We start from the raw sequence: 27,192 nt of genomic DNA, 5'->3' as shown, positions 1-27,192 counted from the left end.
CTCAGGCTTGAAGTACTGAGAGTGATGCTCTGAGATGGGATGAAATTTCCTTGGGACTGCCTCTCTATTTATAGTGGCTGGAGTGGGCTTACGGGCCTTCGTAGTCGCGCTCAGCGCCACACCTCGCGCTTAGCGCGTTCAGATCGCGCGCTAGGCGCGCCATGCACGCTGGGCCTGTGCTTCTGTTGGATCGGGCGCTGAGCGCCTGTACGTCTGTTGGATCGGGCGCTGGGCGCCTAGCTGGGCTTAGCGCGCGTAACGGTTTCCGCCACGCCCAGCGCCTCCAGTTAGTTGCGCGCTTAGCGCTTGATGCGCGCTGAGCGCCCCTATTGGATTGGGCCTGCTTCAGAATTTCTTCTTTTTTCTTCCTTTCTGTGCCACTTTTGCTAAATGCAACCTTATTTTTCGTATCTGCAACCAGAAATTCAATTTAAATTAATTTTCTCACTTTTAATTACAAATAACTGCTAAATAATTAATTTTAAGCCAAAATTTGACTATTTAACTCCTATAAATTCACAATTATTTAGCAGTTATCACTTGTCACAAAAAAAAAAAAAAATCTAAATGAGCCTTTGGATGGGCATGTTTTATTAACAAGAGATTAGCATGGCAGAGTGATTGCGCCCTTCATGCTACTTGTTAATCATATCTCTTCTTTTTTTCTGATTTTGCTATACTAAGAAGTTATTACCAGGATATGAATTTGGAATATTTTCTGAAGTTCCCACATTACTCCAAACATTTTGTGCTGCCCTACTTTCTTAAGCGCAAAAAAGAGACCTGGTTTCAAAACAACGGATCACTAAAAAGAATTGAAGTAATGGTTAATGATCATAATTAGTTGCACGTTAAGAAAAAAAGTTGCTAGCGGGATTGTTTCTTTAGCAAGCGAAGGAGTAGGGAGTAGCAGCTAGCAGGGTATCTGAAACTCTATGGCCAAGGCACCGGCCTTTTCGAACTTTACTTATATGTTTTCTTTGACAATTTCCCATTAACTATAAGACAAGTTGCACCATAAATTTAGGATCTCTATTTTCATCTCAAGAAATTGTATTTTTTTAGAGTTGAGTAATATTATTTATGTTATTTTATGCATGTCTCGAGCCCCTCATTCTAACAAATATTACCATTTTACACTTGCCTGGCTGCAGCATGTGCAGGTTGCGGCAAAGAATCAATTTATTGGACGAAGTGTTAGTTGATCAGCAGACTTCTGTTCGATGTTACGTTTAAGCGTGTATTTTCTTGTATTCCGTACTAGAGATGAAGGATGACAATGCAAAGTTGGAATTTGATCAAGCAAGTTGATGCTGTACATCAAAGAATCCTTATGACTTATTGTGAACACATTTGTGGGACAAAATGAAAACTGAATGGATCATGCATCAAGCATATCTTGTGACTCAAGAAAGAACACAAATGGATTGTATTTGTGGTGACAAGTCTTTGGATGTATAGCTGTCTAATAATCCAATCCAACTCTCTCCATGTCCTCTAATCTGTCTGCATTTTCGTAAATCCCCATAACAAGTACAAAATTATGTTCATTGCCTGGCTCTAAATTAAAATGCTTGTTTGCAGCAATCTCCTCTATGGTTACATCTCCGTGCAAAAAGTAGGCATACAATAATGCCCCCCACCCCACACAATTTAAGTGGCAGCCTCAGCACTCAAATGCTTAAATCAAAAGACTTCAACCTTGTGAACCTTTTCGTTACTTAAAGCAAACCCAAAAAGAAAAATATGGATAACTTGTCGGAATTTTGTTTCTATTAAATACATTTTTATCTGTTTACCGAAGTAATAGAGCCCCAAAAATAGTTCTCAAATATATTGCTCACGTGACATATGATAAGACATAAGACATCAACTCCCCTCCCTCATCCAACTCCTCTTTTATTAGCATAGTTCTTTTTATCACCTGTTTTCTATTTACCTCACTGGTTTATGGTTAAGTTAGTTTTCTTTCAAGCTTCAAGATGGACCAAGCTTAGTCATTGTGACATTAGCCTTCAACCATGCCCATCTCTGTCACATGTATATCTAGCTAGATCACGAGAACAATCGTAAGTAATTAGTCATTTTCAATTATCTTATTATATTTGTCAACATGACTTCCGCTTACTCATCATGGATCACTAATATACTACTAGTCGGGATTTCTCCCAGAATTGAGCTGATTCAGGTTTAAAGCACCTTTTACAAAGGTTTAATTAACTACAAAACTATGAAAAGATCAAATATTTATCTTGACACTCACATACCACTGTTACCTTTTATAAATAGATAAAGTCAAAAGTTTAAGTGTGACACGTCTCATAAAAAGAGAAAAAAACTACTTGTAAATGGTGATAGAGAAGAAAAGGAAAGAGATACATCAGATGATATAAGCTGGGCCTAAGAAGAGGCTATGAAGAAGATAAAAATGGCTACATAGAAAATAAAAATAATACTATTTTCTTTTATAGAAAAACTAATCAAGCTGAGAATAAGAAATCCTTCTATGACCTCGAGGTAGCCTTAATCTCCCCTCCGAATAATAGATAATCTCTATCCCTTCTCAAAATCATAAAAAGACCTATGAAGGTCACCTAGGAATGGAGAACATGTATGGCTTCAACCCTTATAGCAGAACTCGATGTCAGAATCTTTGTTAGTGACACCCCTAACTAGCATTGCAAAGCTTGTGAATTTATCCCCAAAGACCAACCTGAGACACATTAGGCGCACATGATCATCCTTCTGAGGCTGATAAGGAACATTTTTCCATTTAATGCCCATTTTAAGTTATTCACAAGATGAAAACTACCTTTATTCCATTATGTTATCATTTAAGATCATATGATAACCTCAAACATCCATGCGTTTACCAACAATAAGTTATGTGTTTCCACTAAATGTTCGTGTTTTGTGTGAATGGCGCTTTAGAGTTTGAGCAAATGTACATTTTTTATAAACAATGAGTAAAAGGGTAGGCTAATGGTTTGAATTTAATAGATGCCTATTGTCAGTACAAACATTTTTTACATTTTCAATCAATCAGAAATCATATTTAATATAACTTTTAAAATAATTACAATAATAATAAATTGTGATTAAATGGTAGGATAAAAGACTTTTGGCAAGTCATTGTAGTGCAGCACATATTATTTATTCATAATTTATTATTTTTGTCTTGGAATGTACAAAAGAATGCTGTGTTGCTTGTAGAAACAAACTACAACATGACTTAATTCCGACGAATTGAATATCATCAAATTAGTAAGTAAGCAGAGCATAAGACAACAATCAAAGGCCAGAAGTGAATGGCACACCAGTGGCAGGCAACCATGTGCGGCCAGCAAGGATGTTAGCAACGGTGAATCGTGATGCCTCAGCTGGGCTACTTATTCTATGAAAACCGGGCCATCGTACCCGGTTTCTTGTGGATGAACCGGGCCCAAAGTTCCGGTACTCTCCATAATACAGAGTATTCAATGCAAAATTAGAGTCCCCCCATGGAGACCAACCCCTTGGGCTCACCAAGCTATCCAAGAACGATTTCATGACCACAACTCTTGAGTATCGTTGCCAAGGGCGGCCCAAGAACGTGTTGAACTTGCCAACAACGGGCCTGAGGTCTGGTGCAGCCCTGATCTGAGAATTGTGAATTGAAAACCCCGTGTTCTGAAATGGGTCATCTCGACCTTGGGCCGTGATCATGTTTGCTTGCCCATTTAAGGGTCTTCTTACAAGAATCACACAGTTTTGGAAAACGACAGCAGCATTGCCAAATATGAAGTCAACGGTTCCATATATGTAACATCCTCTGTAAAATTGTCGTTGTGCATGGACCATGAGGGTGTCTTGGTAGCCCTCAATGGCACAGCGATAGAACACGGAGAGGTCAGAGGCTGATCGAAGTGCCACTGCCTGACCCTTCAGAGGACCTGCCGTGTTTCTGAAGGTAATGTCTCGTGCAATGAAGTGAAGACCATCAATTCCTGCAATTTTATTATTAATTCATTCTGTTTCTTTTATTGTAAAAGGTGGTAATATTGGTAAGTAAGGAAATATGGAATGACACCTCCAATCCGAATAAGACACGAATGACATTCATATATTGGAAAATTTTAAAAGCACAATCAATCTATAGAAAATTATTGTACTATCTATGCTTAAATCGCAAGCATTTCCCAATGCCATTATGCCAAGTCTGTGAAATACTATATACAAATAGTTACACGCATCAGTGACTCCATGCACGAACACATTTATTTATAGGCATTATTTTCCTTTATATTCAAGTTCAAGTATTCAACACATTCTTATTCATTACATAGTATATATCAGGACTAAGCCAAGTGATTTAGATTCAACTTTTTTCATTCCATAAATAAATAAATAAAAATTAAATGAAGTACAAAAAGTATGCTGCAAAAGGATACCAAAATAAAATAAGATTTGCCTAGACTTGAAGAAGAATCCATAAATATTCCAATATAAGCCAAGCCTCAAATTCAGACTTAATGAAGAGCAAGTAAGATGACCAGTCAACAAATAAACTGAATCAATGAAATAAGAGATGAAATAATAGTGACCTGCTGTTGCGGAGCTATAGGTGGTATAACCAGCTCGAACGCTCCTGCCACTTGTTATTATGGTATTTCTCATGCCATCACCGACCAACATAACGTTGTCATTGGTCTTGTCAACCTCAATATTCTCTCTATAAACTCCTCTCTTAACATGTATAATGAACCTGCTCTTGAACCTTCTTCTTGCCGCGGCATTGATAGCAGCTTGGATACTCCTGAAATGCCCCGAACCATCTTTGGCCACCACTAGATGTGCCCTTATTGAAGAAGAAGACTGCAACAGCTTCCTCTCATGCATCGAAAACCATCTTGGAAAACCATCTTCTGCATCTGCTGTGTAATGAGCCTCTTTGTACTTCAGGAAAGCCCAATTCACGAATAAGCCATTGCTTATAATCTCAGTCAAATTGCATCTCTCAGTGGGAACCATGGAATCTCGAACGCCAAGTTCTAAGGCCCCGTTTTGACATGTTTCAATGTTTGTGCGAGCCGTGCTGAGCCACGTTTGTGCATCAAAGGGTGAACAGCTTCTCTTCACGTGAAGGCCTTCAAGGGTACGGTTTAGATGGAAAACGGTGTTGTCATAGAGCTTCAAACAATCACGGAACACTGACTTCTGCTTCTTGGTGACACCGTTTCGCCCCAACTCGCGTGCTTTCCTTCGCATGATCACTGCTCTCTCCAAGGCCAAGTGAACTAGAATTGTTCGGAATTCGGATTTGTGTTTGAGTTTGTAATGGTAGTGGCTGTGTTTCACGTAGTATTTGCATGTCTCGGGGTATGGGGTTTGGTTGCACCACCAATCTATGTTGCTGTTGTTGGAATGTCTTCTTCTTGATGAGGCAATTGAGAAAACTGAGGACAGTAATAACAATGTTAACAATGTCTTTCCCATCATTGTCATTTTGGTGATGTTTTTCTCTTTTCTTGTTTCGGGTGCCCGGCAGTTATATATTTCTATTTTCCATACATGCACCCTCGTAGCTTAGAGTGGGAGTTTCTTAATCATGTGCTGAGTGCTGATCCTTTTGTTTTGTTTAATCTTTGATGTTACAGTAGACGCGAAGCGATGTTGATTTTCTTCATGGATACGAAATCACGCGTATTTAGACAGTACTACGGAATCAGCACGTGGCATGTGCCATATCCCATCTTTCACGGTTTATTTAAGGAATTAGTTATGATTTATGAACCTATAGTGGAATTACTCATTGGACAATTTGCAACGAAAACAGACCAATTAAATGGCATTGCGCACTCTTCTTGGAAGTTCAATATCTTCAGCCTTACGCATAAAAAAATCAGAAAAATCTCTGTTTATTTGACTCTAATGGCAGCCAAAAGTGCATAACCCGCGTTGACAAAATCTATGTTTCGTATGTCCCCACAATACTCCAACCGTTTTGTGCTGCGCTGTTTGTATACTTTCTTAAGTCTTACTATTAAAAAAATGCTGAAGGTACTTGGCTTCAAATCAAAGCATGATAAAAAAAAGAGATTATTTGTGAATGATGAGGATAGTTATACATAGAGAACAATAAATAAGTTGCTTAAATGATGGCAGGATTTCTTATTTGGCGCACGGAAGAGTTGAGGGTAGCAAGGAATCTGAAACCCTGCGGCCACAGGTACCATTCAGTTATATTTTTTCTTTGACAACTTTCAATTGACTATAATACAATTGAGCCATAAATTTAGGATCTCCATTTTCATCTCAAGAAAGATGGTGCAGAACCTGATAAAATATCAGTATGCACGTCTCTAATCATATACCACATTCAACAATTATCATTATTTTACACGTCCTTGGCTGCAGCATGTGCAGGTTGCTGCAATGATCGATTTATTGGATGGAGTGTTAGTTGATCAACAGACTTTTGTACAATGTTACGTTTAAGCATGTCTTACGAAATTCCTTGCTTCAAAACAGAAAATGTCAAAGAATTTCCTATTTGTTGTGCTAGAAATCATTAGCTCCACACAATACAATCCAGAAAGGCATGGCAAAATCAACTGCTATGAATGGAATAACTCTTTTTTAATCTCTTGTTCTAGTCAGCAAGGTACTCAACCCAGTAATTATGTGAGATATGAAGATAGACTACATGTGAAAAAATAATATATTTTCTGGTATTTGACGGCAGAGAGGAAGGAAGACAATGCCAAGTTAGAATTTGATCAAGGAAGCTATGTGCTGATGCTGTACAACAAAGAATGTTCATCGTAATCACATTTTGTGGGACAAAATGGAAACTGAATGAATCAAGAGAAAACAAATGGGTTGTACTTGTGGTGACAAGTCTTTGGATGTACAGCTTTCTAATAATCCAATCCTCTGTCAACCAGCATCATTCTAACTCTCTCCATGTCTTCTAATCTGCCTGCATTTTCATAAATCCTCATAAGAAGTACAAAATTATGTTCATTGTCTGGCTCTAAATCAAAAAGCCTGTTTGCAGCAATCTCCCCTATAGTAGCATCACCGTGCATAAAGCAGGCATATAATAAAGCTCCCCACAGAGTTGGACCAGCAGCCTCAGAGCCCATTCCATCGACTATGATGCTATAAGCCTTTTTAATCAGTCCTGCTCTTCCATAAAGGTTAACCATACAACCATAATGTTCCATAATTGGTTTTATTTTATATTTTCCACACATTAGAGAAAACAATCTCTCTCCATCCTTCACCAAACCTAAGTAGGCTCAAGCTGATAATATTGCAACAAACGTTATTTTATCAGGATCAACACCAGATTCCTCCATTTGCTTGAAAAATGAAAGGGCTTCTCGGCGTTTGCAATGGGCAGATATTATAGAATTCCACGAAACAACATCCCTCTCTGGCATTAGATTGAATATTCAACGTGCCTTTTCTAACCTACCATTATTGGAGTACATCATGATCAACGAATTACCAATGGACAAGTTCCGTTCATGTCCTCGCCGGATTACCCATCTATGAATTTGGACCCCAAGACCTAGTGATGACCCCCCTGTAAGAATGGTGGATATGCTAACAGAATCAGCTTCACACCCTTACAAAATCATTTGGCGGAAAATTTTCATTGCCTCAACCTCAAGACCATGATGAACATAAGCTGTGAGCATTGAATTCCACGGAACGGGGTCTCTATGAGGCGGGGTCTCTATGAGGCATCTTATCAAAGATCTTTCAACACGTGCATTGAGGACAAAACCATCAGTGGCAAAGCCAGCACGAACAGCATGGCGATGCCCCTCTTCCCCCACTTGAACGGACCCAATTCTGGCACAAACTTTGAGAATCCGCGGGAAGGTGAACAAGTCAGGGTCAACACCCTCTTCCACCATTTGGAAGTAGAGTGCAATGGCATCATCGTAGTGGCCCACTTGGGCATATCCTGAGATGAGTGAATTCCAGGGAAATGCAGACGTATCCCTCTTAGCCATTTGATCAAACAGGTCGTGGGCATCATCGAGATACCCACACGAAGCATACAACCTAAGAAGCTTGGAGGAAATGCCGAAATTTTTATGCAACAGGGATGTTGGGATGAGGCGATGAACTCGGATACCGTGACGAACGGCGTGGGAGCGGTAGCAGGTTTCTAACAGAGAGGCATAGATTTCAGGGTCAATTTTGATGCCCTTTTCAACAGAGGCTTCAAGGTCTTTGATGACTTGTTCAAGTGCTTCCAATTTAGTTTTGGGATGAGGTCGGTGATGGATAAGGAATGGGGTTGATTTGGGTTTTGGGAAGGAAAGAGCGTTTCTTCTTTCTTGGCTTTCCAACCGTCTCTGTTTCCAAGTTTTACTTTCGTTGCTGTTTTTTTTTTCTTAGTCTTCTTCTGGGAGCACAAGCTCATGAGATTTGGATTTGGAGGGAACCTTACCAGCGTGCCTATCATTCTAATTTCTTACACGGGAAATTGGGCATTCGGATATCATAATCTTATTTTATAAACGCTTCTTCACAGTTACTTCAACATCGAAGATATTATTGGATAAGAGGAATAGATCTGCATTTCAATAATATAATACGTGAATACTACGAGAAATTCCTTAAATTTCTTTAAAAATACACGATATTTATAAAGAGATATTGACATATAATTATATTAATGAATGATCATTATAATTTATTAAAATGGAACTTATGATCATAATAGAAAAATTACAACTAAATTTTTGTTTGTCTCTTAACTTTGTAAGCGTTGGTTATTTTAACATTTGACTTTACATTACAATTTTAGTCATTTTTTATTTTATTTTACATTACCATTTTCCAAAAAAGAAAGATATTTTATAGAATTAAAGTAGAATTTTATAAAATCAGAAATTAAATTAACAGTTAGAATTTTAGAGATTAAAAGGGTGATGATTTACTAAAAAATAATTACATATTTTCCGTTACTATTGCGAAAACATATTATTTTCCTTATAGCATGTTATAGTTACATATTTCCGCTCGACCAATGTCAGAATGTCACGAAAAATACTGAGTCAAATTCAAAAGGACGCTAAACTCTACTATTACTATTTACTATAACTTTAAGGCCTTTCAAAAAAATAAACTATAACTTTAGGGATAGAGAAAAAATGATAAAGTTATGTGTAATTTTAATACTACTCAAAGTATCATAATCAAATGATAATCTTATTCAAAGTATCATTCTAAACATACATAGTTCGGGATACTATCAAAAATGATAAAATTAATATTTTTGGACAACTCAATCACGCAATTAATTTATGTAACAACCTGCAGGCTGCAGCCTGCATAACAATGAGACAAAGTTTAGTTGTTACTGACGGAAGTCGCGCTTCTTACGCCAAGAAACCCGATGAAATTGCAGCGGTAACCTTAGAATCCTTCAGTTATTCATGTATGCGTAAATTTCAATATATTAATCTTCAGTCAACTTCATCCTATGGAGGTTCTTCTCTATACCCTGTCTAACATTCGTTTTTGTGTGCTTGGTGCTTACTAGCAAGTTTGTTTAGAGAAGGCTTTCCATGGGGTCTAAAAGGCTTTCCAACTCTCCCATTACTGCGAGAGACCAACTAGTTCACAGTATCTGCGATGCTAAGGTCAGGAGCCCCCAACACCTCTAGATAGAGGTTGGACTAACATATAGAATTCAATTTATTTAAAAAAAAATGTTACACAACATATACTTTTTATCCTATATTCTGCGCATTATAGGCAGTTCCTATGTTGCTAGAGACAGCTTAGCTCCACCTATAGGCCATTCTTTCGACGGCATAAGGAAAGGAAAAAAGGCAACAAGAGCCGTCTCCTGTGAATGGTGGGCATGTGTAATATCAATTTGAAATACTTCAGTGGATGAGTTTTAGAGAACTACCAAATTCCAAAGCAAATCAGCCATGAATTTGGATCAGATTCTGTAATCAACTGGTAGCTATGTTGGGTCCCCACTAAATCCAAACTTTAGCCAACTTTACAGTGCTCTCATCCAATTCAAACAGCTTTCATCTAGCCTCGTGCTGCATAGAATGATGCAAGTCATAAGAGCTATTAAATAACAAAATATAATATTTTAATCCAGATAAAGAGAGGGAAGCCAAGGTGGATATGAAATTCAGAAGTACATCTACCCAACAAATATGGTGTTTTGGATTTCTCCTTTTAACACCTACTTAAAAGTTAAAACTGAAACAAATAAAACTATGGTTAATAAAGCATATCATCATTAACATGCTGATGGCTGTGTGTACTTGTGAACCTAGCAAATGGCGTCAAATCCAATTACCAATAACTCTTAGTAAGCATGAGCATGAAGAGGCAACTGAGTGCGGAGCATCATGCGTCCTAAGCATTTGTAACTAATGTTAGAGAAATAACATGAAATAAATATATATACCTCACATGCCTCAAAAACTGGCCGAACATGCTCAAATATTTCATCTACTGTTCCCACTGCATTGATCTGCAGAGATTAGGTTGTCATATAATTAAGATATAATTCAAGTAGCATACTATGTAAAGGCGAAACCAAAATCAGTGTTAAGCAAGAAAGAGGCATAAAATACTTTTGACCAGAAGCTGGTTTTTTTTTTCAAATAATTTTCATTGCATATACATCACATCTATATATGAAGTATAACAAGCACACAAGTTTAATTTTCATTGCCTATACATCACATCTATATATAGAGTATAACAAGCACACAAGTGAATTCCAAGACCAATCATCATTCAAGTCAAACCCACAAAAAAACTTAACGAAACTATATAGAGTTACCCTGTAAAGTTTCCCTTTCTTAGCATAATAGTCAATCACAGGAAGATTTAATGACTCAAATACTTTAAGACGGTTCTTGATTGTATCTATGTTGTCATCAATTCGACCCTGCAATAAAATGTGTAGCATATATCAGACAGAAGTTTCTAATCAGCTTCTGAAGTTAAATCTCCAGGAATTTAATGAGAACCTGATTACGGCTCAGCACACGTTTCACCATTTCTTCTTCAGGACAATCAAAAAAAAGTACCATATCTGGTTCTGCTCCAATCTGCATAATTATGAGTGTGTTTATTTAGTTGAAGAATACAAGAAAGAATTTACATGAAACTATTTATTTGCTCAAAAACAGTTGTCTGCCATGACAATTTACTTTGTTCATCCATAGATATTGTCATTTGCAAAGATATTCAATACAGAGGATGAGGCAAATTCATAGTAAATTAAATACATAGAAAAACAGGTACTGGCGCAGAAATAACTCAATACTATATCAATTTATCATTAGAAAAAAGAGCCCAAAGGAGGGGACATAACTTCAACCCAAATTTAAGAGAAACGAGGTTAAAAGCCAAACTTACAATTTGTTCAAAAGCTATACGGTTCTCCTGGCTTCTAGGGAAGCCATCAATAAGAAACTTATGATTGTCACTAGATTTCATCTCTCTTAGAATCAATTTGACAGTCACTCCTGATGGAACAATTTTTCCTTCTCTAATTGTATTCATAATCATTGAGCTGTTTTGGTATTTTTATTGTTAAAATCCCAAAGATGTAGCAACAAAACAAACACAAAATTAGGATAAGACAACTTCACCCATATTCACTATCAGAAACCATCTCCCTTCTCAAAAGATCTCCAGCACTCAGATGCTTAAATCCAAAGGTTTCAACAATTTTTGCACATTGTGTACCTTTTCCACTACCAGGGCCTCCTGAGAGTGAAAGAACAATATTAATTATCATTTATTTAAGGCAAACCCCTAAAAATAAAAAGTCGTGAATAGCATCATTAAAAAGGCAAATCCCAAATGCCTCAACTCCATTATTAACCATCCATGATTATAATTTTCAATATCCTTGATTTGAGATAGTAAAATTCAACATACATAAGCTTAACTACTATATCTGGGTGTTGTCATTCCTTAAAAGACAAGCCAATGTTAAATATAAGACAAGCCATCCATATATTTAGTGTTAATGGTAAGCACAGAAACACCAGATATGCAGAAAGAGAGCAGCATGGAACTCGCAATTGGAGTCATTCACAAAATTAGTGTTCAGTTACGAACACTATTTTCTCAGAATCTCAGTTCTGACAGCAATATTGTGAATAAATGCATGATTATTACCTAAAACAAAAGTTATAAGCGGTTTGGGGCAAATGCCATCCTTTTCCTGCATTAAAGGGAACAAGAGAGAACAATATGAAAAGACTGCAAGCTCTCTGGTAGTCGGGTTATATAAACAGCAAATCAGTTGAGAAGAATGAAAGAAATGAAGAAAGATGATAAGTGATCCGACACAGCAACTTAAAGTATGGAATATATGAAAAAACGCGTGGTTGTAAATAGCAAAAGAGCAGAGTGAAAGAAGAGACGAATCAGAAAGTAATACAAGTGGCTGACGCAGAAGAGAGAGAGTAAAGAAACAGCGGTTACTTGGAATATCGAATAATAGAACCTAAAAGCTTGACGAACTTAGAACCCTAGAAGTAGTATGGGAAGATGATTACCTGGAAGTGCGAGAGCGTGTGGAAGGAGAATCCAGGGGTAAATGTTTGGGAAAGCGAAGCGTTGTTGTGATTAGGAGGTTCCTGGAGTGGAGAAGAAACAATATCCAAAGTCAGAGATGGAGAGAGAGGGAGAAAGGAGAATAGAAGATTACCAGGACGCGAAGGAAAAGGGTTCTTGCGCGACTCCACATTTTCTATTTCTCTCAGGTGACGAGAAAGATTATATTAATATGTAGAGATTATCGCGGTTGGCCAACTGCTTCTTCGTCAATCTACAGCATCAGCATGTGTGCGCACTATAGACCAACATTATTCATTAACTCCCCTTGTTAGAAGCACAAAGACATGCTCCAATATGCTCTTATTTCTATTTATCAAATTAAATAAATAATTGCCATTCTAAACTGAAAGGTAACAAAAAACAACTATCGAACCACATCACATTGCATCTAAAATTATTTCAATACAGTGGTAAAGAACACACGACAGTAGAGTTAGTATTGAACATGCCAATACTTTTTTACTCTGGAAATCCACCTATTTAGAGCCTTGTCTTTGGTGATATATATATATAATCGCTTGGAGAAACTTATAACCCTCTTTAGCAATATCTTGAAATAGATGGGTTGGAGTCATTGAGTTGATTCCTTGGAGCTCTTAATCACCAGATCATAATTGATAGAAGCTAGCTGAGACAAGTTCTGTAAGAAAACAAGCAATAAAAGAATTTTCTTTAATCCACATGGAAAAGTACAAAATTATCTTTATATGGTATTTGGCCAAAAGTAATGTGACGCGAGAATCTAGCCAATGCGATTGCTATAGAACCTCAATGTTTAACTTTAAGGGAAGGATTTTATGTGTTCTCTTTTTTTCTTTTTCTTTTTTGTATTAAATTATATGTCTTCTTTGGGCCAGGCTTCAATGCTCTTAACCTTTAGCCAATTCATGAGCCTTTTCACTTCCCCCGATCTCCCAGCAAACTTGAACTCAAGAAAGCAAATGACGAACAACCTCCTTTTCCCTTACAATCTAAACAAATATCCACTGGTAAAGCCTTATATTTCTTTTTTAATAAGAAAAACCTTAAGTTTCTAGCAATAAAAATTGAAGATAAGTAACTAACTATAAAGGAAAGGCGGAATGAAAAAAGACAGAAGAGGCATTTTCTTCACACAATAAGCAGACCAATTTAGGATAAGTGGACCGACTCCAAAACACATTATAAAATAAAAGTGCATTAATTAACATATCATATTATCATTTCCATGGAATTCTGTATTCACATGTTGATGGTTATGTAAAAATCAATGATACAAATATAAATTTTAACTATCCTCTATGAGTACATACAAAAAATTAACAGCGGACATATTATAAAATATTCATCCATTTTAATTGTAGTGTATTATAGAAGTAATCAGTTACTTCCTGATACAACAAATGGAATGATGTTTACTTAACATGACGAATTATATGGACGAAAGAGAACATCAGGCATGGCAAGTATTACCTTAAATGAGAAATTACTAAATGAGTACTGCACTTCAAGAGGTGGACCGCTGAACTCTGCTAAACTACCACATTCATCACCCTGCTTAACAAGTTCAAAGTATGTAGTCAGAAAAAATATGGTCAAACAAGGATGCTAGAAAAATAACAAAAGATAAAATTGTTGTTTCACGCCAAATTACAAATTTAATTTAAAAGGAAGCAAATAGCAATTGATATGGACAGACTTGGGGCTTACAGGCTAACTGATTCTTTCATATGTAATCTTCCATTCGGCATAAATGAATGCAATGAAAATTCATATTTTATGTTCAAACAAATGGAAACATGTCATCTACTTAAACTCAAGCAATACTTGGATATAAGTAGTATTACACCTAATGACCTAAAAGGCTAAGGTATAGCGCATGGGTGTCTGAAACTATAAAGTATTCTTACATCTTCATCTAATAAATCGCTGCCTGAACCACTGCTGCATGTTTCAGTAATCTCATCAAAATCACTACCTCCAAGACAATGTTCATCCTCGGGATTCCAAATGTACCGGCTCATGAAATAACTTGTATCAAGAGCTTCAGCCATTGGAATGAACATAGCCTGCAGAAAATCAGGGTAAAACCCAAGTGACTAAACAAAAGATATGGCACAAACATATCAAAGCTCTAATAAAATTAAAATGAAACCTTCTGCCTTGCTAGGGTATCCCAATTAATATCCTTGAAGAAAGCGTGGCGTTTAACCTGCCAGAAAAAATATATTTATAGTTGCCTTTTATGTAATAATATCATAATTTGCAACTTGTAAGTAGTAAGCAAATAACTCACTTCTGTAGCTCCCGTTGCACCTAATCTTTGGACTGGATTTTCATTCAATAATCTAAAAGAGAACACACTGTCAGCCATGACCAACATGAAAGGAATCATAATATTTAAGTTAACAGAGGACGACTTTTACCAACTAATTATAGAATCATTTGGAGGTATCATAAAAGTGAAGAACACTAGAAAAAACTGTATATCCTGTTCATTAATAGCATGTTCACTCAAATTGATCTTGCTTGTCCTGCCAGATTATGTTAATTTTGAAAGCCATTACTTCTGCCACATATCTTGGTTTATAATTGGTGTTTTACACCATTTGGTCCATGTGGAAGTTTCATGCAAGGGACATTTTCCATTTTTAAGCTTGATTACATTGATTAGCTTTAAAGAAACTTTGCATAGCATAGCCAAAAGAATGATCACACAAACAAACTATTTTCACAGTGAACATGCTAAACACTGAAAAACAATAAATGTACACAATGTTTACTATGTTCATAATTTTTCAGAGTGTACACCAGCAGCACCAGCCTTTTCTTATTACCAAAAAATTCACTACAAATCATTTTTCACTAGGATTTTGATGCCCTGGGTTGGGATTTGATCAGGTAAATACGAATAGAATGTTCATATTACTTTTGTAGTTTCATTGTATAGTCTTATTATGCACATCTACTTAGATAATGCTTACTTATTTATCAAATCATATGCTTCAAAGCTGATCTCCTCGGGAATCTTGGGCCATTGTATGTCTCTGTTAATTATGTTATCAAAAATTTGCTGCAAAACAAACACAAATGAGAAAGTGTTCAGATATTCGTCCATATTTCCAAATAATTAAAAAAAATCATTGACCTCTTTAAATTCCAATAAATCCAAGGGATACATATAATGAAATTAAAATCCACAAAAACATAACCATACAAAGAGCACTGAGCAAAAAGGCTAAATAAGGATGTCCATCAGCAATACCCTGATCAAAAGGCTGTTCTATTAGAAATAAGGGGGAATGGGAAATCGGATGTCATGTGTGGGATAACCCTCCACCATATAAACACGGCTTTCTATTAAAGATGAGAGAGACCCAATTGAGCTATGGTCTGCTCCACTTTAAGCCTAGAAGTATTTTAAATATGATTTCAACAGCCAAAGAAAATGAGAAGCCAAGAGAATGCAGTCATCACAAGGACCTACCTGTGGATGTTCTGCATTAAATGGTGGAATACCCACAAGAAGCTCATAAAGTATGACACCCACGGACCACCAATCTGCTGTTGCACCTACAAGGAGAGCAAGCATGTATAAGAATGTAAATCATACAAAAAGAGTTCTGAAAGCAAAATAAAATAAATAAATTATTTATACAGATAAATTATTAAGTAAAAGCATTTTTCGTATAAGATGTACAGTTTAATCAGCGGATAAACTGCAAACCATGTCCCATGCCAAGAAGTATTTCAGGTGCCAAATAATCCGGGGTGCCAACTACTGATTGTTTTTGACGTTCTTCCCTTTTTGAAGAATGTCGAGATTTTGGTTCATCATCTCCTAGGAAACCATTATCGGAAAATGATGGCGCTGATAAATCATCTGTGCTGTTGATAAGACCAACCTTGGAGAGCCCAAAATCTGTCAACTGTAATAGCAGGGATTAAACATTTAGAAGAGACAAATAATATTTTCATCGGAATATTGTATGATGATTTATGACAATTAGTATAAACGAGTTAGCTTTTAAGATTTAAGCCATGTCCATTCTTGATCCTAATAATCCAGGCCATTCATAGAAATTAAAACATAAAAGTTCGGGAAGAACTAAAATTTAAAAGGCAGGTATTCCAGCCCCAAGTCATGTATACATAAATACCAAATTCATAAACTAATTTGTTAACATCATTAAGAGCTTAATAAAATGATTCTATTAAGTTTTGTTTTCAAGTAAAAATGCAATATGAAGGGAAAATAAAGAGATTTCATTCCATGTAAATGGGTAAAAAAAATCAACAACTAAGAGGGAATGTTGTCATTTAGAATAGAGAAAATTTGTGTTGAGGTGTCCTTTTTCAATTGGAGGAATAAGGAAGAGGACAGGTGATTGGAATCCATAATGCTGACCTTAATATGACCATCTTGACCAATCAGTAAGTTATCTGGCTTCAAGTCTCTGTGAATCACATTTAAGGAATGCAAATACTCCAATGCAAGAACCTGTGAGTTACCAAGAAGAAAGAGGGGAAAAGGGATAAAGAACATAAACAAAATTGTAGTGATAACTTACAAAATATCCAGGTGAAAAATCAACAAAACGTGGAGGCTAATATGCTTACAACTTCTGCAATATATACACGAGCCATATCTTCATCTAAGCAACCTAGATTTCTCAGAATAGAATAAAGATCTCCACCATTCAAATACTCCATAACTAGATAAAGATTTTCCCTACATGTGAAAGAGTAGAAAAATCGGACCTGTTCATCAGAGTTACATGATTAGATTAGTGTATCAGTATGCAAAAACGTCACAAATGGACAGGACATTGCAAGTCTGCTTACCACAAAAGGGTTTCGAACAGATATAAGGATATCTCGCTCTGCCAAAATACTTTGAACTGCATTTTTACGGATCATATCTGCCTTTTTCAGAACCTACAAAATATCAAAAACTGGTTAAAACTCATTCTAATTACTCAGTTAATTTGGCAAGACTTTTGAGTGGTTTCTATAGCCATCAATAGCCAATTGGCAGTGCTGGACAAAAGAATGCTCATACAGCTTTATAACTTAAAGTATCCATGCTGTTACTAAGTATAGTTTAACAGCAGAATTCATGAAATCTATTTATCTCAACCTCGTTTTAACTTTCTGCAAAGAAATCATTTTGTTTGGTAAGGAAGCTGACCTTTATAGCAAATAAATCCCCAGTTGCTCTTTTTCGGGCAAGAAAAACTCGTCCAAATGCGCCCCTACTTATTGGTTTTATTATTTCAAAGTCTTCGATAGAGGTTCTGTCCTTGGAGCAAGCATTAATAGGGCTAGCACGAAGGCTACGAACTGTATCATCTTCCACTGAACTCTCTTCATCAGCCATACTAGTTGATGAGTCCACCTTTTCATCTTCTATCTGCCCACAGAGTGAGAGATATTTCTCCCTGCAAAATGAAGTCGCAGATTCAAGGTAAGGCTTAACATTATGCCAGTACAAGAAAATAAATCAGAAAAAAAGGGGAAAAGACAGTATATTTTCAGTTTACTGTCAATAACAGTGGTTATATAGAGATGCTAGCAAAATCTTACAGAAACTTTTGAAATCACAAAAAAAATAAGTGGCTGTACTAGAGCACGACAGAAATGTTACAGGTGCTCACTGCAAAAGTTTCTCTATTCGTCGTCCAAAAGTCTCCACAATAAGTGCATCCACTTTTCTGTCTTGAATGGCATATTTCAGGTCTTCTAAGCGATCAAGCATATACTCCAGAGCTCTGTAGTCACAGTTGTTCACATTTGCAACAGCACGGGCTATTTCAACTAGCTTGCTTATCTGTAATTTGACAGTCTAGTTAAAAATATAAAAAATCAAAACAATAAATCTGAAGAAAATATGACGGAAGTACATAGATTATACTGTATACGTGTTGACAATATGTTTTCATCTAATGTAATATTTTTTTTGTGTGAATAATCTACATGAAGAATAACAACTACTGGTAAGTGCATACCTGGTCACAACTTTCAAGTTCAGATAGTGTTCTTCGCCCACTTAATAAAATTTCTATCTGTGTGGTTCGTGGTGTTATCAATGGTGATCTGGGTGTCAAGCTTCCAGCGGAAGATAACTTTGTTCCATGATCAGTTTTTAAGCAGATGTGTGCTTCACATGATATTCCAGATGAAAGGTTCAGATCCTCCATGGCAAAAGTATTGTCAGGCTCCACACCCGAGTCAAGCATGTCTTCAGAGCATCTACAAGTCAGGTTATTTCTCTCTAGAGATAAATCATTGAACTCTTCATGCACACTTGATGTTGACACTGCAGCAAGCTCAAAGCTTTCTCCAGAAGTATCAGTGCTTTTTGGTGTGCTTTTTGGTGTCCAGGATTCCAGTATCCTTTCAATGGTTTCAGAAACTCTTTCAAGCCGTTCATTTACAGTTAAGCCTTTCAAATCACATCTATCAGCAATTGTGCATATCCTAGAATGCTCCTCCACATGTACAATTGGTATTTCAACCTCACAAATCCTGCATATCATGGAATCCTCGTATGTTAGATTTTGCTGATCTCCCCAGAATCCCCAAGAAACCTTTCGTGCTCTTGATGATGATTGTGAATGTTCAGGATGACATGACAAAGTATCCAAATTTTCACAATTTTCGTCTTTGACTAGCAAGTGATCCAGTTCACCTTTGGATGGGAAATCTACAGCATCTTGATCTTTTCGCTTTTTCTCACCAGCAGATGGAAGCTTTCTCCAAGAAGACATCTTATATGTTCCAGGAGTTGATTCGATACTTTTGGCTGTAGCAACCTCTTCATTGTCAATTGCAACACTTACGTGTTGGTCAGCTTGACTTTGTTCTGTTATTGGTTTGTCTTTCTCTTTACCATGTGACATTTTTAACTGTTTCTCAGGCATCTCATGTCCAGCAGATGGAATACTGGATTTCTGCTGTACAGCCTTGAAAATTTGCTCAGGATAAACCCCAAGATCGCTGAATTGGTGAAGACCTAGAATGTGATCTTGTTCATATCCGCTTTCCTTCTGGAACTGCACTAGGCGAGTGCAACGAGTGAGAATAAACAGTAGGCGTGTATGAGTTTGCTTGAGTATCCCCACTGGTAATTCTTGACGTTTGTCATCTAGGTTTTGAACAATAGATTCACATTTGATCCAAAACTGGGTAGGAGTCATCTTTGCACATTGTTGAGTAACAACCAACAGATCCTCCAACCTCTCTTTCCATTCACGATCAGCCACTAAATTCTTTTCAAGAATGCCCACCAAATCTCCAGCAAAACCACCCAAGTCAGAGTCAACTTCTTCCTTTAGTTTTTCAAACTTAAATCTGATTGCCGCCATGACTTCCTGCAATATTTGATTTTTGGGGAAAAGAAGTGTCGAAATATTTTTTTAGGTATTTTTAAAATTAATGAACAGTGACAGGAAAGTTGAATAAGTTACCTCCATGTGGCCAAAGGCACGATGTTTCCAGATTGGAAATGGTCTAACTCCTTTGGAGTTGAGTTCATGGGAAAAACTTTTAATATCAGGGTTTCTCTTTTTGCGTCCACTGGTAAGTCGCAGGATTTCCTGAAAACGTGGGGATTGCATTTCTTTGGTGAAAGCTGCATGATGACCCTGTACAAAACACATGCAATGAACCTGAGCTACCTACATTTCTCCAACTATTGATCACCAAAAGGAAATAATAATTAAACATAAAAAAAAAATACTAATTCGGTAAATAGTATACTATATATGACCTCACGTCCTCACCTCTAGCCCGGGAATGAGTTGCGAATGAGGTCTCAACGTTTTGGATTTACCCAAATGAACTTTTCCCCCTAAAAGAGCTAGCACGAAATAATCACTAACCATTTCGTTAGGAAATGAAAATAAAACTGAAGCGAGATATAAGAATAATTGAGTTTTGGTTTTGACGTTAGAAAACCTAATTAAAAGTGAAGAATGCGGACCTAGGACTTTTCTTGGATGGGAATTATTAGATTTGGATCTAAGTCTGGCGTCATTAACAGTGACAGCATCCTGTGTCAAGAAGGAAGGTGCACCAAGGGAGGAGGAATAGCGAAGAGGAAAGGATGAAGAACGCGTTCGAATGTGATTGAGACCAAGAGACGAGGCGAGCAAGATGGAAGAAGAATCTTCCTCTTGCTCTTCGTCGGCATTGCCTGCGTGTGTTGTTGTTGATGATGATGATACCTTACTCCGTCGAATAGGAATCGGCGGAATCTTCTGGAGCTTACCTCTGCCGGCGGGCGATGACGGTGTCCCCGGCACGGGATCGCATTGGTCGGGTTTCAGCGGAGGAGTGGTGGACGACATGGCATTGTGAGTACGTGTGTGCGGTGAGAGAGAGACTTGAATGAAGAAAAGATGAATCGCCTGTGTGTGTGAGTGATGAGAATTTCGCGGGAAGTGGAGACAGCAAAGCGAAGCGGGAAAGGAAGGAAGGCTTAGTTCGTTAAAGAAAGAAGATGAAGTCAACGTGCTTCCCGCGAACTAAGTCTATTCAATATTACGTGTCTATGCTGATCCGCTTCCAAATCTCCATCATATTATGAACTAAATTTGGCTCTTGGCCAAAGCAAAGTTATTGGGTACTAGTTCGTATCTATATTTTTTTTTTTTCCTACAGAAGTTCGTATCTATGTTTAAGTATGTGATAAATTAAATAATGATTAATCTAGCCAACATGTATTTTAAATTATAATACACAAGATCCTATAATAATAACCGCATAAAAATAATATAAAACAAATTTTAAATGCAGCTTTTAATATTTGAAAATTATCATAACCCATTATAAATATAATAAAATGTTAATTATTACTTATAAATCCTGCCTAGGTTAGCTTTGTTATTCTTAGCCAGTCCCAAGCCCGGATAAAAGGAGAGGGTTGTGTTAGGCTTTCGACAGCCAACGTAAAACTTTGTCAAATCTCTATGACATGGATCAATTGCGTTGTTGTTGTTGTTGTTAATTATTACTTATAATTTATCTAACTATTGTAACATTTTTATTGGAATTAGTATATAAATTTTAAAAACAAAATTATAAAATACAGATAAAAATATTGAAAGCATCTAATATCAATACGTGTTTGACACAAATATATCAATTATTATTCTAATGTGTTTATATTTTCTTCCTCTACGTTAGAAGCCACGGAAAAATACATATAGCCTCTCTTCTTTTCTCTCATCATATGAATTAGCAATTTGCTTCCCGGCCAACATTAAAGTGACATCTCTGAAGTTCAACTTTTTGCATGTATAAACTTACATTTCATTTGTTCCCCACAATTGAAAGCATCCCCCGTTAAGAGTTTTAACTTTACCACTCGGACATCATGACCTTTGAAAAAACATAGAAACTCTTCCCCTCTTTTAATTTCTGGGCTAACCCAAACTGAATTGGTCAAGTTGGGTCATCCACTGCCGTAATGTAACTACTTCCTTGGGTGATAGACGATAGAAGAAAGAAGAGCAAGAGCCCTGATGCTACTGTAACATTTATTCGGGAACATGTGAAAATAGATTGCACAAGTAACTCTATTCTTGCAGTCAAACAAAGTAACTCTATTATATAAAAAAAAAATTATGTCAATCAGAGTAGCCATTCTATTTTAGCAGTAGCTATACACCTGAAGCAAGAAACCCAATGGTTCAGCAAGAATTTTGCTGCCAGAATATGAACTCAGAATGTGCTTAACCATGCAATAAATAAATTGGGGAAAAGAAATATATCCTGAAGATTCATTTTATAACCAACTGGGGAACTGAGAAAATTTTCTCAAATTGCCACTTCAATGAATATTTTTCTAAAGATTAAAATCCAAGAATATTTCAATTTTCCCTTCACTTCTTTTCCCCTTCACCTTCATTTATCACATTTTACTAATGAAAAAAAAAATTGGGGGAAACATAAACAGAATCAGTAGGAAACGAAGTTTGAGCAGAACATCAGGCGCAAAAGGCAGATTATTTTAAGACTTTTTTGGTCTCTTTGAACTCCCTTCTCTTTTATCTGCCTCTGCAGGCTTCTTCTTGTCTTTCCTTTCTCTCTTCTTTAGAGCAGTCATATGCGCCTTTAATATAGTTGCATAAGAAGCTTGAAAGCGCTGATGATCCTTTGGTCCAACCTTTCCAATGAAAACCCAGTAATATAAAACATTAGAAGTAGTAATAAGTTATGAAAATTGTCCAAATTATATTAATCCACATTAATAACTTATATGAACATGAAAAGAAAGCAAAGACAGCCAAAAAAGTCTCCGAGAACTCAGATGGCATTCACTACAAAAAATTCTACAAAAATTCATCATTTAGACATAATTCCCATCTTAAATTATTAATCCACATCTAAGCATATATATAATATCATAATGCAGAAGAAATTGACACAGCTAAATGCAATATGAACTAGAGTTGCCAGGTTATACTCTTATTGCCTTTCATTTCATGCCTTGATCTATAATGAATTACTATAAATTAGTATTCCTGATAGGGTATGAAAAATGATACTCAATTACTCAGTCACTGCTGTTTTACAATGCAACTTGTCCTTAATTGATATATCTGAAAACTTGCATTAATGAACTCCCTTAATCACATGCCAAATAATTATTTATGTTGACCTAAACCATGAGGAAAATCAGCCAGGGCAGACAGGGTGATTCATTCAAGTACCGGGAATAATTGATCACTAAAGTGTAGCACAAACAACATAAAGATTTAACAGTAAGAAATCTGGCAGAAATTAGGGCAACACATTTCACAACCTGAGCAAACTGCAAAGTTTTCCACACATCAATTAAACTAATTTCACAACTGAGAAAATCCCCAACCCCCAAATAAAAAAATACCTCCAACTGTTCTGTTCAATCCAATAATAAAAGATATCAAGCAACCTTCATTAGAATTTAGAACTGATACAGGAAAGATTGATAGGAGGGGCTTGACATATCTAAAACAATATTTAAGTTAATACCAGTTTCATAAAATCATATAAATTAGAATTGGTTTTAATGAAATCATGTCTACAACACGTTTTTGAACCAATTTAACAATATTGTTTATGTTTAGTCAATCTTGGTGAATCTGTTATGAAATTTTAGAAATAATATAAAAAAGGAATAGAGGACATAAATAAGGAACTTATGTTTCTATACAAAGATTACTTACCAAACGTAAAGGATTTTAAAAACACCCCAATTTTACCTACATATCCTGTTTATAAAGTTTGGAAAACAGACCCATAGTTTTGTTGTGTTTTTTAATCAGCCAACAATGTATAAATTTCATTTCTCTCGGTACAACAGGTACCTCCCATCAACATACATATTGAATTACATTGCACGATGGTTCAACAGACCTTAATCCTAACTAATTATACTCTACCATCAAAATGAAGAACTAAATCACAAAACTAACTGAAATTCCCATATCAGAACCCAACTTGCAAAATGTTAATAACAAGTAAAATAAACTATCACTCCCTGCAACAGTATGTCCTATCCTTTCTGCATAATACTTCAGCATCAAACTGCGTTACCAACAGTAAATAGGCCTTTGATCCCAGACCACTCAAAAAAAGCTCCCCATATCCAAACATCACCTTCTCTCCACCAATAGCAATTCCCCATGCCAGATTCTCGAAGCCAGCACCAGTGTTGAAACAATAATCTGGATTTAGTGACATCCCAACCTCCATCATACTATTTACTGATAATCAGTGTCATGTAAACTGCTAGTTCACTTCCTAAAACATTGATGAGTCATTCCTTGTTTGCTCTCTCCAGTCCCACCAAGTTAGCACTTAGCATACAACAGCTACACATTCCATTTTTTCCAAGTCACATGTCAGCAATCATACCCACCCAACAGACCAGAAATCAAGTGATGAAATACTGTATCAGCATTATATTCTGCATAATGATTGAAATCATAAAACTCCATTCACTTTCCCCTCCGATGTTAGCATTATTTAGCAAAGATATCAAATTCCACTCACCTACCCAACCAAGCTCTTGGCTTATAAGAGAAAACATAAGTGCAACTTTGATACGACGACCCGGCGAAGGGACATTGGTCGGAGTGCTTGGACCTCCCGGCGAAGCTCCGGGATCAAGCCTGAGACAAAACAGCTCAACAGGCATGACGGAGGAAGGCCCAATGTGCGATTTGCCAAACGCTCGAAGTCCGTGAGGTACTCGCTGACGCTACCGGTTTGCTGAAGCTTGAACAAGGCTCCCTGCGGGTCGTCGTAAAAGCACGGGGCGAAGCGGGATTCTAAGGCTTGTAACATAGCCGGCCATGACGGGAAGAATCTGTTTCGGCACATCCATTGGTACCACGACAACGCGGGTCCTTCCATATAGAAGGAGGCGACCGTGAGCCTTTCATGATCAGGTATGCCCTGATAATCAAAAAATTGCGATATTTTGAAGATCCACCCGAGGGGATCGTGGCCGTCGAAGCGTGGTACCTCCAATTTCATATGGTGGCGGTGGGGAGCAAAGGACGCATGGAGTGGTGTTGGCGGGGGAGGTGGCGGAGAGTTGATGGTAAAGGAAGCAAATCGGTCAAATAGAGCTTCGATTTTGGCGGTAAGAGAAGCATGGATGGTATCGATTTTGGTGTTCAAGGTGGAATTGTCTTGGGAGAGGGATTTGACTGCCTCTTCCAGCTTGTCGGTGGTGACTTGACGAGTGTGGTGCTCCGGCATGGCGGAGAGGAACGAGGCAGGTCGGACCAGTTGATACGATCCTAAGCTAAGAAGAAGAAGAGCAGAGATAAAGCTGGAAGATAAGTCCTTTTTCTGATATCCTTTATTTCCCTTTTCTTATTACATTTATAGTCTTTCAAGCTAACAGAATCCTAACGGAATCGTAACTAACTAGGTGCTAATACAGATTCGGGAATTCTAGAAAGTTCCTCAAGGCTATCGTGAGTCAGTAACTGAATTCGTGAAGCTGCAAGTGCTGCAGGTGTCTATACGAAGTCCTGCAGGTATGCTGGTTTCTTGCGTTCTCTCTTGGGCCTGTGTTGGTCTGCTGTGATGCTAACAAACTTCTTAGGTTCCTTTAGTGTCATGCTTTGATAAAAATTGGAGTTTCACCTCGATAACCAATGCTGATCTTTATCATCAACCTTTTATTGCACAGGTTACCAAGATGTAACTCGATTTTTTTATTAGAGAATAGCACATATAACACCTACAGTACTATACTACATATAAGCTTTGTCCAAACTTATAACGGTAATAAGGTCACCCAAAAAATATGGGGAAGAAAAAATTCAAATGACTAAACCCAAGTAGCATGTCTTTAATTCTCTCTTTTTCACTTATTCCCCTTTGCTGAAATTAGCCAATTCTAATCAAGAGCTCATAACCATCACAAATAGAATAGAAAAATTGCATGTCCGAAACAGACTAGGAGCTTAATTCCCAACTAATCAGAAGATAATCTCTGATATATGTATACTAGTAAAAGACAAAGCATCATCAATTAAAAGCAAACTTGAAAATAGCAAGCTCAAAATATATGTACTTAGATTAGATACATACCGAAGTAGAAATTGTCTTTTTCCCATCAGTGGCACGTATAAGGCATCTATACTCAATTGCTTCACCAGCAGTGGCCAATTTATTCCTCTGCACCTTAGATTTCAAAGATGCTAAAAAGAGGCACACGAGCAAGAATCAGTTTCGAGACATATTAAGCAAAAAACCTAACAAAGTAGACAACATTATCCCACATCGTTTAAGAGTAACCCAAACAGAGCCAAGCTTGGTGCTGCGCTCAAACATGCTGGTAAGCTCATTGAGAAACGGATCTAGCTGCAGAAGAACCTAGTCAAACCGGAAAACAGCAAGTAGCTTGTCTCAGAGTCATTCAAAAACATCCATTCCTCTACTCAAATCGGAAAACACCACTGACTTGGTACATTAACTAACAAAATCATAATGATACTCACAAATTATAGATCACGATAACAAAGCTGAATCCTAGTCCAAACTAATAAAAATTAAACTAGCGAAATGACATTACGATTGTCGCAAGGAAATTTACGTAACTAGATGGTGAATTTTGGAATTACTAGTGTGAATGATTAAAGGGTGGATTATTCCCTGCAACGATCTAAACTAAATTTAAAAAACGCAGAGAAGAAAATCGGAGTAAGCGAATAAAAGAACGCAGAAAAAGTAAGGAAATAGAATTAAGAGAAAAGATTACCATGGTTTTTTTGGGTGCTGAAACTGAAAACGCAGTGGTCGTCGTTTAGGTTGAGTAAGGGGAAAAGAAAAAGGCACGAGAAATTAACAAATACGAGTGATAACTGAGAGCCCAAAGCCCAAAGGAAATTGCTATTTTCACATTCCCCTTTTCTTTTTCTCTTTTTCCTAACCTACCCTTCCCCCTTCAAAATTCACACCGATGGCACATTAATTATTCGTAATCCCGGCAATGATGCCCGTTTTCCAGAAAACAACTAGCTTTGTTACAATGTTCCTCTTTTGCTCTCCCACCCAAACGAAACCCAGCTTCTTCAGAATCAG

General features: G+C 36.9%; 4 protein-coding genes and 1 pseudogene across 6 annotated transcripts; all 5 read right to left on the bottom strand.

Moving 5' to 3' along the window:
- Positions 1-3,132: 3,132 nt before the first annotated feature.
- Positions 3,133-5,583, bottom strand: LOC100807908 (probable pectinesterase/pectinesterase inhibitor 33). Its single transcript, XM_003540523.5, has 2 exons — positions 4,584-5,583; positions 3,133-3,986 (listed from the first exon to the last, which is right to left on the bottom strand). The coding sequence occupies exons 1-2, from the start codon at positions 5,482-5,484 to the stop codon at positions 3,292-3,294; spliced, it is 1,596 nt and encodes a 531-aa protein (XP_003540571.1). The 5' UTR covers positions 5,485-5,583; the 3' UTR covers positions 3,133-3,291.
- A 699-nt stretch (positions 5,584-6,282) lies between these two features.
- On the bottom strand, positions 6,283-8,467 carry LOC100807369 (pentatricopeptide repeat-containing protein At4g25270, chloroplastic-like; annotated as a pseudogene).
- A 733-nt stretch (positions 8,468-9,200) lies between these two features.
- LOC100806842 (UMP-CMP kinase) lies at positions 9,201-12,855 on the bottom strand. Its single transcript, XM_003540522.4, has 9 exons — positions 12,713-12,855; positions 12,561-12,641; positions 12,178-12,223; positions 11,643-11,760; positions 11,407-11,563; positions 11,016-11,096; positions 10,826-10,933; positions 10,445-10,510; positions 9,201-10,067 (listed from the first exon to the last, which is right to left on the bottom strand). Exons 1-9 carry the CDS (start codon positions 12,749-12,751, stop codon positions 10,053-10,055), a joined length of 711 nt encoding a protein of 236 aa, XP_003540570.1. The 5' UTR covers positions 12,752-12,855; the 3' UTR covers positions 9,201-10,052.
- LOC100806311 (probable serine/threonine protein kinase IRE) lies at positions 11,536-21,134 on the bottom strand. 2 transcript variants are annotated; one of them, XM_014764367.3, is made up of 18 exons: positions 20,585-21,134; positions 20,385-20,452; positions 20,070-20,246; positions 18,609-19,973; positions 18,258-18,430; positions 17,792-18,041; positions 17,446-17,538; positions 17,221-17,361; positions 17,009-17,101; positions 16,328-16,529; positions 16,088-16,173; positions 15,585-15,673; positions 14,897-14,948; positions 14,756-14,812; positions 14,511-14,669; positions 14,074-14,154; positions 12,561-13,261; positions 11,536-11,760 (listed from the first exon to the last, which is right to left on the bottom strand). In XM_014764367.3, the coding sequence occupies exons 1-17, from the start codon at positions 20,949-20,951 to the stop codon at positions 13,193-13,195; spliced, it is 3,522 nt and encodes a 1,173-aa protein (XP_014619853.1). In that variant the 5' UTR covers positions 20,952-21,134; the 3' UTR covers positions 11,536-11,760; positions 12,561-13,192. The 2 variants fall into 2 exon arrangements, with proteins under 2 accessions (XP_014619853.1, XP_040863219.1); XM_041007285.1 differs by lacking the exons at positions 11,536-11,760; positions 12,561-13,261; positions 14,074-14,154; ... (1 more) ...; positions 14,756-14,812; positions 14,897-14,948 and having other exon boundaries at positions 15,619-15,673; positions 16,301-16,529.
- A 1,093-nt stretch (positions 21,135-22,227) lies between these two features.
- Positions 22,228-26,921, bottom strand: LOC100526909 (signal recognition particle 14). 2 transcript variants are annotated; one of them, XM_041007065.1, is made up of 4 exons: positions 26,610-26,812; positions 26,391-26,484; positions 26,200-26,309; positions 22,228-22,771 (listed from the first exon to the last, which is right to left on the bottom strand). In XM_041007065.1, the coding sequence occupies exons 2-4, from the start codon at positions 26,440-26,442 to the stop codon at positions 22,616-22,618; spliced, it is 318 nt and encodes a 105-aa protein (XP_040862999.1). In that variant the 5' UTR covers positions 26,443-26,484; positions 26,610-26,812; the 3' UTR covers positions 22,228-22,615. The 2 variants fall into 2 exon arrangements, with proteins under 2 accessions (XP_040862999.1, NP_001235838.1); NM_001248909.2 differs by lacking the exon at positions 26,610-26,812 and adding an exon at positions 26,870-26,921 and having other exon boundaries at positions 22,313-22,771.
- Between the last annotated feature and the right edge of the window lie 271 nt (positions 26,922-27,192).

This window comes from Glycine max, chromosome 12, assembly GCF_000004515.6.
Source record: "Glycine max cultivar Williams 82 chromosome 12, Glycine_max_v4.0, whole genome shotgun sequence".
NCBI lineage: Eukaryota > Viridiplantae > Streptophyta > Magnoliopsida > Fabales > Fabaceae > Glycine > Glycine max.
The sequence above is the reverse complement of the archived record's forward strand: the minus strand, read 5'-3'. Positions and strand labels throughout refer to the sequence as shown.